The sequence below is a fragment of the Choloepus didactylus genome, chromosome 13, assembly GCF_015220235.1.
Source record: "Choloepus didactylus isolate mChoDid1 chromosome 13, mChoDid1.pri, whole genome shotgun sequence".
In the NCBI taxonomy this organism is placed as follows: domain Eukaryota; kingdom Metazoa; phylum Chordata; class Mammalia; order Pilosa; family Megalonychidae; genus Choloepus; species Choloepus didactylus.
Genome location: NC_051319.1, coordinates 93,810,827 through 93,824,286, shown reverse-complemented (window position 1 = coordinate 93,824,286; position 13,460 = coordinate 93,810,827). Strand labels below are relative to the sequence as shown.

General features: G+C 46.4%; 1 protein-coding gene across 10 annotated transcripts in view; it reads right to left on the bottom strand.

The window, feature by feature from the left end:
- ABLIM3 (actin binding LIM protein family member 3) overlaps positions 1-13,460 on the bottom strand; it is a 111,112-nt gene that overhangs the window by 47,551 nt on the left and 50,101 nt on the right. For all 10 annotated transcript variants that reach the window (XM_037801349.1, XM_037801351.1, XM_037801352.1 and 7 more), the window contains exons 5-6: positions 12,815-12,927; positions 4,066-4,192 (exon numbers count right to left, since the gene is read on the bottom strand). In XM_037801349.1, coding sequence (XP_037657277.1) covers positions 4,066-4,192; positions 12,815-12,927 — 240 coding nt within the window. The remainder of the gene's footprint in view (positions 1-4,065; positions 4,193-12,814; positions 12,928-13,460) is intronic.

Below are 13,460 nucleotides of genomic sequence, written 5' to 3'. Positions count from 1 at the left end.
TGTGCCTGCTCTCTGTTCCTGTTTTACATAAATTATTTCATTTACTCCTTATGGCAAACCTATGAGGTTGGAAATACTACTACTCCCCCTTGGAGAGATGAGAAAACCCAAGCTTAGAGCTGCTGAGTAACTTGTCCCAGGTCACAAAACTAGGAAGCCTTAGAGCTGGGATCCCAACCCAGGCAGTCTGGTTTCTCACCCCTGTTGTCATGAGGATTGAAGAAGATGGGTCCAGCGTATTACGGGATTTAGCACAATGCCTGGCCTGACGACAGTACTCAGGCAACGGCAGCTAGAGATTCACCATGCTTGCTGATAGGTCTTCAAGGAGAAAGCTGGTGCTCAGCTCTCTGAGGCCAACATGGAGAGAGGTGGGGAAATCAGGGAACTCAGCCTAGCTTTTTGCCCCATTTGGCTCTAAGGACTAGAGGGGCATTTCCCCCACTTTTGGGTGTAGCAGAACCTGGCTCAGGCACCGAAGCCTAAAGGAACGGCTTGTCACTTCTCCAACTTGAGGATTTTGCCCATTGGGATTGCCGAGTGTCCTTCCTGGGTAGCAGGGCAGCGTGTTCCTGGAGGAGAAGCAGCAGTGGGAACTGATGTCCACCAAGGTTTGGAACGGAAGCTGTGCCCACAAGGCAAGGACTTGGTTGTGAGCCCAGGAGACAATCCTCCCCCTCTGCCCCTCCACCTGCCCCACTCCAGGTTCTCACTTTGTGGGCATGGGGGGGGGGGTTGTCACTTTGTCAGGGGATGAAGTCATTTGTCAGGAGGAGGTAATGACTTTGGCTTTAAAGGCCAACAAAGCTCATTTGGATTCATGGGTTGGTGAGGCCTTGGGGAATTTGGAATACAGATGATTCTAAAAGGAAGCAGGTGACAAAATTAATATTTAGATGGCACTTACTAAAATATGAAGCAAAGATCTCTTAGCCTTTATGTAACCCTACAGGGAGGTCTTCTTATTATCCCCACTTTTACAAATGAGGAAACTGAGACTCAGAGAAGTAGAGTCCCTTGCCAAGGTCATGCAGGCAGGGCTTCAAAGCCGGGTGTCTGACTCCAGTGCCTCTAGCACCTGCCACCCTGCTGGCTGGAAGATGAGGAGAGAGATGCACACATCACCCCCTGTTCTGCTCCATCTTCCCTCATGTTTCCTTGTCCCACTTTCCTCCCTTTGGCTCCTTACTTGCAGGGTCTTCTGCTGTTCATGGCCTTGCCACTGGGTCCCAGGTCCCACTCAGACTGTCAAGGGCAGAGAGAGATCTGGGACAGCCTAGTCCAGGCTCCCACAGATCAAAAGGAATGGGGGAGAGGGATGCAGATGGTGTGCCTGTTTGGATGTATTATGTCCTCCAAAATGCCAGGTTCTTTGATGCAATCTTGTGGGGACAGACGTATTAGTGTTGATTAGGTTGGAACCTATTGGTTGAGTGTTTCCATGGAGATGTGACTCAGTCAATTGTGGGTGAGACTTTTGATTGGATAATTTCCATGGAGGTGTTACCCCACCATTCAGGGTGGGTGTTAACTGGATCACTGGAGCTGTATAAAGGAGTTCACAGACAGAAGGACCTCAGAGCAGCTAAGAGTGATATTTTGGAGAGGAGCTACAGCCAAGAGGGACACTTTGAAGAATGCACAGGAGCTGAGAGTGGAGCTGAAACACAACCTGGGATCAGCAGATGCCACCCATGTGCCTTCCCAGCTAACAGATGTTTCCGGGATGCCACTGGCTTTCCTTTGGTGAAGGTATACTTGTTAATGGCATAGCTTGGACACTTTTATAGCCTTAAGACTGTAACTTTGTAATCAAATAAACCCCCTTTATAAAAGCCAATCCATTTCTTGTATTTTGCATAACAGGCAGCATTAGCAAACCGGAACAGAGGGTGAGCTGGGGAGCCTCAGCCCCAGAGGGCAGGTAGGCTCTGGTGGTGAAAGTCATCCATATAAGCAGGCTTGGGGGCAAGGCTCCCCACCTCCCCCTGTCTCTCCGGAGGGGCTCAGCGCCAGGCTGCAGAGACCCAAGGTGAGGTGGGCAATCTTGGCTGGACCTCCTTGAAAGGATCTCTGAGCAAGTTCTTACTTCCCATGAGAATTCTGACCTAGGCTCCCTGACTCAGGGACTCCTGGCTGGTGACTCACTAAGGGCACTCCTAACTTGGCAGGCACAGAGGGGAATGCCAACTCCTACTAACTTGCCATTAGAAGCCCTCTGTGATCTGACCTCAGCTCACCTCTGCAGCCTCAGACCTTGCTTCACCTGTGCACACACCTGAGTTCCAGAAAATAGGATGGATGTGTTTAGCACTTGCCAGCCTCCCTGTCTTTGCTCAGGCTGAGCATTCCACCTGGAAGCTTCCATCTTTGCATTTTCAAATCTTACCCTTCTTTTCAAGGTCCAGCTCAACATGCTTGCTGTTTCCTTCCATGAAACCCTCACAGATTCTGGATTCCACTTTCTGCTAGTTAGACGTGATCCCTCCCTTATCTGAATATTCACAGTCCTTCACTCAGGCCTGTCTGACCACCTGCCTGTAACAGTATCTCCCCTGGATTTTCCTTTGGGGAGCCACCTCTCTTCCACTGCAGTTGCTGGGGTTCACAAGGGGCTGCTCTCTGGCTCTACGGTTCAGATCTTCCCGGCCACTGATGGGTCAGGAAAGGGCATGTGACCCCAGGGTAGCCAAATCAGAGGCAGGTGTGGGGCTTTTGCTCACGCTCCTGGGAAAGAGGCCTCTCTGTGCAAGCCTTGCTAAATGGATAGAATAGGAGCCTGCAGTTGTTGGTGATCACCTTTGCTACTGTTTGGGAAAGGCCTGCTTGGGAACAAATCCAACACAAGGAAAGCAGAGCTAAGTGACAGAGAGAGTGTGTGTGTTTTTGAAGTGCTGATGGTGTCACTAAGCCCCTGGATTCATCCATACCTGAAGCTATTATGCCTCATTCCCATTTTTGCTTTTAAGTGAGTTTGAGCTGAATTTTTTATTATCATGACTGAAAAGGTCTTAAAGAATAAAACTTCTCTTGAGCTCCCTATCACATATCCCCTTGTGTCATAATTCTTCATGTATATGGCTTATCTTTCTTATTAGAGTAAGTTTCTTGACAGAAGAAACAAGGTATCATGCACCTTTACATGCTTGCTGTCTCCTAGCATCACACCAGAGAGTGGTACCCAGGAAGTGTGTGGGTTGTAAAGGGTCAAAGCTGTGAGGGTCCCAGATCATAATTTATTTTGGGTACCTGAGCATATAAATACTCAGCAGTGAGGGCCTAGCAGTGAGGGGGACTTGTCCAGTGCTGCAGCATGCAGGTCTTGGGGTGGGGAGTCCTCTCTTTTGGTAACTTACGCAACCATCATCTCCTCAATTAAATTTATTCAGCAACTCTATTATTGACTGTAGGACAGGCATTGTGCTAAGGGCAGTGATACAGCAGTGGATAAAAGAAAGTTCCTGCCCTTGGCACAATGCCTGGAGCATGTTACTGTACCTTTCTCCCCCCAAGCCTCAGTCTCCATAGCTTTAAAATGGGGACAAACACCTCACAGGGTATATGTGGGGGTTTGATGCGATAATCCATAAAAAGCAGTTAGTAAGTTCCTAGCATATAATAAAAGATCAATAAATGGTACCTAGTATTAGTATCATTATTAAAAAGTTAACACAGTTAAATACATAATTACAAATGGTGATAGAGGTATATGGAAACAGCAAGCACTCCAAGGGCCAGTAACGGGTGGCTGGAGGCAGAGAGAGGTGATGTGAGGCCCTCTGGGCGGAGATGGCATGGAAACCCAGAAAGGAAGGAAGAGAAAGAGTGAGCATGTGAAGAATTGGCGAGAACATTTCAGACAGAGGAGACACCCTGGGAGGGAAAAGTAGGGAAGCGGTGGGAAAGCGGCCAAGAAAGATGCCCTTGTGGCCAGACTGTGGAAGCCAGACAGAAAATGAAGGGCGATAGGCTGGAGATGCAGGCAGCGGCTAGATGGCACAGGCCCTACAGCCTACAGAGGCCCGGGAAGCCGGGGCAGGGGTGTGGGGTGGGAGGGAGACCCACTTGCTGATGTACTCCCCGGTGAGGATGATGCTGCAGGTCTGGCATTTGAAGCAGCTGACATGCCACTGCTTGTCCAGTGCCAGGAGAGACTGGCCATGCTTGATCTCCTCCTTGCACCCAGCACAATCTGCAAAGATAAGAAGATACTGCTGAGCAAACCATGCAGGCTCCTTTGACCCCTGGCCATCATCCCATGCACATGTCAATGAAATGCTTCCCTGAACACTAGTTCTCCCACAACTGCTCCCACCCTGGCACTGGCACCTTCCCAGAGGCTCTGCCAGGTGAGGAAAGGGCTGCTGCAGAACTTGACCTCTTGACAAGGGCTCTTAGTGTGAGAAAGAAGCCCCTCCAGTGTTCCTGCAGAAAGCTCCCCGCCTGTCATCCTGACTACTGTCCATCCAAAGCAGTTCCATCCTGCACTGCCCCTGGCCCATCCTCATCCTCGGGACCAGCACTACAGGCCTCACCAATGCAAAATTGCAGGCCCCACCCCAGAAATACTGAATTGAAAAATTCATTGTGGTAACATATATATAACACACAATTTGCCATTTTAACCATTTTTAAGTGTACAACGCAGTGGCACTAATTATGTTTACAATGTTTTGCTACATCACCACCATCTACTACCAAAACTTTTCCACCATACCAAACAGAAATGCTATACTTGTTAAACAATAACTCTCCATTTCCCCTGCTCCGAGCCCTTGGTATCTCCCATCTACTTTTGGTCTCTATGAATTTGCTTATTATAGATATTTCATATAAATGGAATCTTATAATATCTTTCCTTTTGTGTCTGGCTTAATTCACATGGCATGATGTCTTCGAGGTTCATCCACGTTGTAGCTGTAGCATATATCAGATCTTCATCCCTTTTTATAGCTGAACTATTCCATTGTATGTATATGCCATATTTTGTTTATTCATCTGTTGATGGACATGTGGGTTGCTTCCACCTTTTGATTATTGTGAATAAAGCTGCTCTGGACATTGGTGTAACAAGTACCTGTTTGTATGCCTGTTTTCAATTCTTTTGGGTATATACCTAGAAGTAGAATCCCTGGGTCATATGGTAATTCTATGTTCAAGTTTTTGAGGAACTGCCAAACTGTTTCCACAGCAGCTTTTATCATTTTACATTTCCAAAACCAATGAATGAGAGTCCCAATTTCTCTGCATTGGACCCCTACCCCTGAATTTTAAGAAGATCTCCAGCTGATTCATATGCACAGTAAAGTCTGAGAAGCACTGCTCCAGGGTTCAGGCTATGTATCTCTTTCTCATTCTTAGCCTGAATGCTCAATGGCAAGGGCTGTGTCTGTGTTTTGTGGTTAAATCTATTCCCGTGCCTAGCAAGATGCTTGGCACATAGTAGGAACTCAATGTATATTTGCAGAATGAGTGTGAATGAATGGTTCTCACAGTACCTAGGCAAAGAATAGAATTTACCAGGCCCACCCTATGCCCCAAACATTCACCTTCCCAAGTAGCAAGGATTGAAGGGTCTGTTGAGAGTGTTCCAAACTGAAAGGTGCCTTCCCTCTCCATCACCGTCACCCTGGAACGTCCACCGAGGCCAGGGGAGCATGGCACGGTCCCCAGTGTGCTGCCTGCTGCTCCGTGTGTGTCAGGGGAGGGGAAGGAAATGGAGCCAGTGTCCAAGGTACTTGGGAGATGCTGGGAATTCAGGCCTAGCTGACCGGATGGCCCACTTTGGAGGAGGAAGGGGTCACGGGGCAAAGTTTACCAGAGGACAGACCTCTCCCACAGCGCCACAAGATGAACACACACTTCAGAGCATTGAGGAGAAAAGAAACTGCATAAAAAGTTGGGAGAATCTGGCTGAACAGCCCTTCCATCCAGCTGGGAGCCGGCCCTGGGAGACAAGATGGATGTGTCCACATGTCTGGGGAGGGTGGTATGTCCAGCAGGCTGTGGGGAGGGTCTGGGGCCCTGATGAAGTGTTTGTGTGAGTCAGCTCCCATGTTCCCTGCATTTCTAATATCCCTAAGCACAAGCCGGAGACAGGAAGCTCTGATTGCAAAATGCTTCAAGCCCCAGGCCTTCTTCAGTCAAGGACTGGGAGAATAAAGAGATTTGGAATATATTTTTTTCCCTTTCTTCTTTCTCCTAGAATAACTTACCCTTCACCCCTAATAATTATGGGCTTCAGAATGTAATAGTTCAGATAGGTCTGAACCTCCCCACACACACATTTTTTGGCTGTTTAATTTATTTAACAGGTATTTATTGTTTTAATTCATTAGCAGTAAGATGCAGCCTGTGCTCAGGACAGTGAGGGAAGCAGAGGTGATTCAGGGCCATGCCTTGTGTCCTCAAGAACTCCAGTAATAGAAGGTAGATGTCAATGGAATAAAAAGCTGAAAAACAAAAGTGATAAAAGTCCAGCTCTAGGCATCAGAAGAGCTTCGTGGGGGAAGTAGGATTTGAGAGGTGGGCCAGGCAAGGACTATGGAGCAGCAAAGAAGGCCAGGAGACTACATCTGGGGTGGGGGGCTCGGAGCAGTGAGCTACGAATTACTAAGAGCCTGGGTGTTGGGGTCAGTCAGGCCTAGGTCCTTCCTTCATCCCCCTCTGTGTTGCGGACTGTGGAGCTGAACAAAGCAGCAACAAGCTCCTGCTCCACCCATTTGGGAACTCATTTACTTTCTGATTCTGTTTCCTCATGTGTGAAATGAGGACAGCACTAGTACCTACCTCCTCCTGCTGTAGTGCCCCTCCCTTTTATATATAGACATGTGTCTGATGTGACTTGCTCAATCTCAATGTAGAAGAACCCAAGGGTTTTCTAGGCCACAAATGCTAAACACATGTCTTTGTGGGCCTCCCTGGCAGGTTTGATAATTCCATAGGTGCTCAGAGTTCACAGTGTTTGATCAACCCTCTCTCCCAAAACAGGAACTGACAGCATTCTTGACAGGCGGGCACCCACCCTGTTAATTGCCCCTGGTGGTGGGCAGCTTGCCCCCTCTTGAGGGTGTCCACTTTGCCTTTGGGCAGGTAGGACTGTCATGAATGTCTTCTTCACAGGGAGCTGAGGTCTGACACCTTGTAACTTTCCCCTATTTTTATGCAACCAAGAATAAGCTACCTCTTTTCCCACATGAGATTTCCTTTAAATACTGAAAGACAACCATAGTTTCTTTCTTCTCCTTCATTCCTTAGACTTTGTTTTTTCTTGCTTGATATGGTCATCATCTGATCAAATTCACCTGTGGATTCCATGAAGCTAAACATGTGATTGGCCAGCAACACAATTTTCTTCCACTCCAATAAAACTTATTTGAATAAGCTCTACCCTTTTGTGGTCGCATTCCAGTAATGTGTCCCAGCCTTCTAAGTTTCAATGATGCATCTGAGATAAACCTAGCATCTTGTGTAAGAGTTTAGGAGATAGCACAATGTGGTAGTTGGAAGCAGGGCTGAGGTCAGGCTGCCTAGGGGAGAATCCCAGCTGTCCCACTTCCTCATCTATGCCATGGGGACAGTCATTAATATTCTCCTTACAATACTGGTGTGTAGATTAATTAAAATCAGGCCCATAAGGGCTTAGCATAGTGCTTGGTACGTATATGCCCAATAACAGTTTGTTATGATTATTTCACATTCTCATGTTCCTAACCCATCATCTGTGCATTATTCAACCTCTGTTCTGAGACCAGAAGTGAAATTCCTGTTGTTGCGAAGTCCTGCTGATTCCTCCTGAGAATTCTGGGACACCTTCTCCACGTGGTTTTCCTTTTCATGTTATGTTAGTGGTCCTCCATTCTGTTGACTTTGTAATTACTGGGATGCTTTTCTTCTTCTTCCCTCTTTTACTCTTAACTAGCAGTGGAGCCTCAGATACCCTACCCTGGAGCCCGTGGTTCTGGTATAATAAGCAGGGTCAGGAAAACCACACCCTGTCTTGAGTTGGTCTCTGCATAGTCAGCTGTCCACTCTTGTTCCTCTGTATGCCGAAATTACAATCTACAGCTGGCAGAAAGTATGATATCACCACCTGTTCGTCCCAAATTCCTCTGTCTAATAGTGATGTCTCTGAAGACCCCAAACAGACATTTTTAGTTATTATTGACTGTGTCATTTTTTATACTCAGATCAGCAAAAACGGGTAGAAGCTGGTGGGTTTTGTAAGTCATAGCAAGCTTCCCACCTTGTTTTAGGCAAGGCATCCAGGAAGATAGGAGCCCTCCCAATTAGCAAGTCATGTCTCTGGTATAGGGTGTTTAGGGAATAGGCACCAGACTGCCTGAGCTCAAATCTCAGATCCACCACTTATTATTTGTGTGATTTGAGCAAAGCATTTATGCTTTTTGAGTCTGTTTTCTCCTCTACAAGAGATAAGAGTAACCTCCCCTCTAGAACTGTTATAATAATTAAATAAAGTATTATGTGTAGAATACTTAGTGCAGTGTCTGGCAATAGTAATAGTCAATCAATATTGGTAATGGTGATGATGGTGGTGATGGTGGTGGTGATGGTGGTGGGGAAAGCAGTAACAGTCGTGGGAAAGTGTTGATGGTGATGGTGATGGTGGTGGGGAAAGTGATGACGGTGGTGGTGATGGTGGTGGGGAAAGCAGTGATGGTGGTGGTGATGGTTGTGGGGAAAGCGGTAATGGTGATGGTGATGCTGATGATGATAGTGGTGATGGTAGTGGGGAAAGTAGTGATGGTGGTGGGGAAAGTGGTGATGGTGGTGCTGATGGTGGTGAGGAAAGCAGTGATGGTGGTGGCGATGGTGGTGGAGAAAGTGGTGATGGTGGTGGTGATGGTGTTGGTGGTGGTGATGGTCGTGGGGAAGGGGTGATGCTGCTGCTGATTCTTCTCAGTAAGGTACATGAGGAAACATTTATTCTTTCTGTGGTAAAAGGATTCTTTTTGCTTGATACTTCCTGGGTGTTCTTCTTGTCCCCTGTTTCAGTTTGCTAAAGCTGCAGGAATGCAATATACCAGAAATGGGTTGTCTTTGAACAATGTGGATTTATTAAGTTACAAGTTACAATTCTAAGGCTGTGAAAATGTCCAAATTGAGGCATCAACAAGAGGATTCCTTCTCTGAAGAAAGGCTGCTGGCATCCTTCACTCCTGGGTTTCTTTGCTTTCAGTTTCTGATTCCAGTGGCTCTCTCTCTGAGTGTCTATGGGTTCTCTCTTAGCATCTCTGGGGTGTTTCTCTCTCTAAACTCTCCAAGTGTGTGAGTCTGCTCTCCTGGCCTGAGGTTTCTTGACTCCAGACCTCAGCTTCCATGACGCTGCCTTTGAAGTCATTGTTCCTTCAATCTGTTCCTTAACTGTCATTTTTAGTATAGGTTGGCAGTGGTTCTGTTTATACAGATACTGCAAAACACTTGTCAGTTTAGCACACAGCACACAGGGGTCACAACCATCAGACAGTAGGACTTTCCACAAATCCTGTCTTGATAATGTCATCTCCAAGCCTGGCTCCCATTGAAATGGCTGACTGGTCAAATCTTCTCTGGGGACTTGCTTTCCAGAGAATGAGAATTTTCCAAACTATCAATTTCTGGTTTCTTTGTACCCAAAAGGTCAGATCTCAGCTTATCTCTTTCCTCTAGCATTTTACTATATGCTGCAAGGAGAAGCCAGGCTGCATTTTCCATATTTTGTTTGGAAATTTTCTCAGCTAGATACCCAAGCTCATCACATTCAAATTCTACCTTCCATCCAATGTCAGGACTCAATTTTGCCAAATTCTCTGCCACTTTAAAACAAGGATCTGCTTTCTTCCAGTTAGCAATGACACATTCATCATTCCTGTCTAAGGCCTCATTGGAAGTACCTTTAGTGTCCGTATTTCTACCAACAGTCTCTTCAAAGCAATCCAGGCCTTTTCTATAAAGCACCTCAGAATTCTTCCAGAATCTTCCTCTTATCCATTTATAAAGCCCTTCCAGCATTTTTGGTATTTGCAAGTCACCGCATCCTTCTTGTTACCAAAATCTGTTTTGGTTTGGTAAAGCTGCCGAATACAATATACCAGAAACAGGTTGGCTTTTACAATGGGGATTTATTAAATTATAAATTACAATTCTAAGACTGTGAAAATGACCAAATCAAGGTATCAACAAAAGGATACCTTCTCTGAAGAAAGGCTGTTGGCATCCAGGGTTCCCCTGTCAGATAGCAAGGCACATGGCTAATGTCTGCTGGTCCTTCTCTCTCAGGTTTCATTGCTCTCAGCTTCTGATTCCAGTGGCTTTCTTTCTGAGCATCTAAGCATTCTCTTTTGGCATCTCTAGGGTGTTTCTCTCTATAAGCTCTCTTCTAATATCTCTGCCTTTTATTCTCTTATAAAGGACTCCAGTAAAGGATTAAGACCCACCTTGAATGGGCTGGGTCACATCTCAATTGAAACAAGCTAATCAAAAGGTCCCACCCATACTAGGTCTGCACCCACAGGAATGGATAAAAAGAACATGGCCTTTCCTGGGGTACATAACAGTTCCAAACCAGCACATCCCCATTGAGTAGATACTGATCCTGCTTTTCCAGAATGTCTTTCTTCATCCTCCAGAGATGAAATTTCACAGTCATGTAGCTTGAGAACACCAAGTTTTTTTCCCCCAGCCTTCTCTTTCTCTTCCATGTTACATTCTTAGCAATCTCCGCTGTGTGATTTTGGTTCTCTATAATCCTTGGGAACTTTCAACATTTCCTCTAGTCAGGATGCTACCTGACATTTGCATCATAAACAGTGACCATCTTTGGGGAGAAAACATTATAAACCATATGCCCTGCAGATCTGCAGATTGATGTCTTTACTTTGTGAGTAATAAGATGAGCCATGATCTTGGACACTCCTCCTGGAAATTGCTCATTTGCTCACTTGCTCCTCTTGACTCCATTTCCCCACTTTTCCACACCTTCCTTTTAATATGCAAAACTATAGTGGAGACATTTAGGAGGCTCTCCTTGAAGATATGCTAACACATGACTCCCAGACTCAGTGGAGGAAATCTCCCACCTGTCAGAGATACCTGATACATACAATATCAAGTAACACAGGCTGAGAGAAAAAACAATGGATGCAGGAATCTTATCCTCAGTACTTCTTTGGTGAGCTTCCTATATTAAATTTTGAAGCCAATATCATCTATCACCTTCAATTCACAGAACATTTTACACACTACAACCTGTTAGTTTGATTGTACATACTAATACATTTGCTTACCACAACATTCCTACCAGGAGGATAAGGGTGAGACACTCCACTCCTCTTTTACAGATGGGTAAACTGAGTCTCAGGAAGCCTACATGATTGCTTTGCATCGTGCAGCAGGCTGGCAGCCTCCAGACTCCCAGCTTGCCTCTCTCTACTGCCTCACACATGGTCCTGCTGCTGTCTGGGCTACTCAGCAGCATCAGCCACAGGGCCCTGGTCCAGCACCCCAGCATCCCAGCCTTTCTGTCATTCTGGACGAAGCTTTCAAGGAGTTATGAAGGATAACAGCGTATGTGCTTAGTCCCCTTGAGATGGAAATCTGTTCAAAGCAGCAAACTGTCCTTGAGCATCACCAAGGACATATTCCAAGAGCAGATCTGATTAGATTGAATGGAATGTCGAGGGAGGGAGCCTTCCAACTGTCCTTCTCCACAGCTCACCAGGGTTGGACGGACTCTCATGGAGCACCTGGGAGCCTGGCCCTGCTGACTCAGGGTTCTCTGCTCAATCCCCTTGGCAGGATGTGGCCCCAGCATGCTGACTCTGCTACCAAGGCTGACAGCCTCCCCTTCCCGGCAGTGCTCCCCTCCCCACTGAGTGATGCAGCTTGGGAGGTTAATGGGTTTTCATTGATTCTGCCGACAAGGCCAGCAAGAGTGTCACATGACACGAAAGAAAGAAGGCGGAAGCCCAGCATGGCTTAATGGCTTACAGAGACCCAGGAGCTGGTCTCTGTGTGTGGACACCTGTGAAGGCCTCACAAGAGCACCTGAGAACAGTGGTTTAGACATTTCTCAAGATACACTTGAGTGGAATCGACATTTTCAAATTAGAATGGCTGTTCTGAGGGATACTCTTGATCTCAGTTTTTCCCTATGTCTGTGATTTGGTATTAAAATATAACATTTACCATGGCATGGTGTATGTCCCCTAATCCCTAGTCAGTGGTTTTCAATTTTAGGAGCAGCAAATGAATCACCCAGGAAATGTATTAAAATGCAGATTTTAGGTTCCACCCCTAGAGATTTAAGATGGGTCTAGAAGCCTGCGTTTTTATAAGTGAAGCTGACACAGTGGTCCACGGAACACACTCTAAGAATAATGATCCTTGTGGTTTGATCCTTGTAGCATGATTCTTGTGGTTTGCTCCCACAGCACCTCATACTTCTCCTTTTGCAAGATATGTCTGCAAATTATTTTTAAGTGGCTTTTGTAAACACTGAGAACCCCTGGTAGTTAAACACTTGATCAGCTCTGTGGGGGGTGCCCCTGAGGGCCTGGATCAGGAGGGGAAAAAAGATCAGCAGCCAGTTTATCCCAGAAAAGTCCCACCCAACTGGCTGCTATATGGCCCAGGCCATCCCTTCTTGGAGTCAGGCAGCTGGTTTCCCTGCATTTGTGCTTAGGGAGGCTCACTCTGTGAGTCTAGGCCATATGCTTCAGGTGTCCTCCAGGGTGAGAACTTCTCCTGCTTCCCTACAGGCCTGCAGGAGCAATTAACAGTGCCAGGATGGGGGTGCCTGGTGGGGAGGACTCACGGCTTGGTCCGCGGATCTTGATGGGCTTACTGCTGGTCATAGACTGGGAGCATGTTTGACACACACACTCTTTGCCACTGAAGGTCACCTTGTCTCCAATGGGGAAAGGCTTCCTGTAAGGGGGAAGAGTAAGAAACTCAACACTTCCTCTCCTGAGGGATTCATGCACATGCCCACTTAGCTTGCTTCTAGAGCATCAAGTAAATTCACATGCTAATCAAAGCACCAGGATGAGTAAACTACTGGATCAGGAGCCAGGAGGCTGGACCTGGAGGCCCAGTTGGGTCATTTACATGATTTTAACACTGGGCAAACACAACACTATCTGAGCTTAGATTTTCTTATCTGTAACATAAAAAGGTTCATAAGAACATAGAGTTGTCTTTTCTGCCTGGAAGGACTTTTTCCATCCTTATTTGACCTATCCCCAAATGTCAAGGAGAACTCCTTCAACTCACATATTTAGCAAAATGGTGAACATTCAGACATTTCTCACAATCTTCCTTCCCAATAAGAAGCCCATAATTCCCCAAATCAACCTCTTCTCCTCTTCTGCATTTGTGCACAGGAGACTCCAGCTAAGACATGTTTTGCCTCCCTCACTAAACTATGAGCTGCATGCAGCAGCCTCTGCTCCAACAATCCC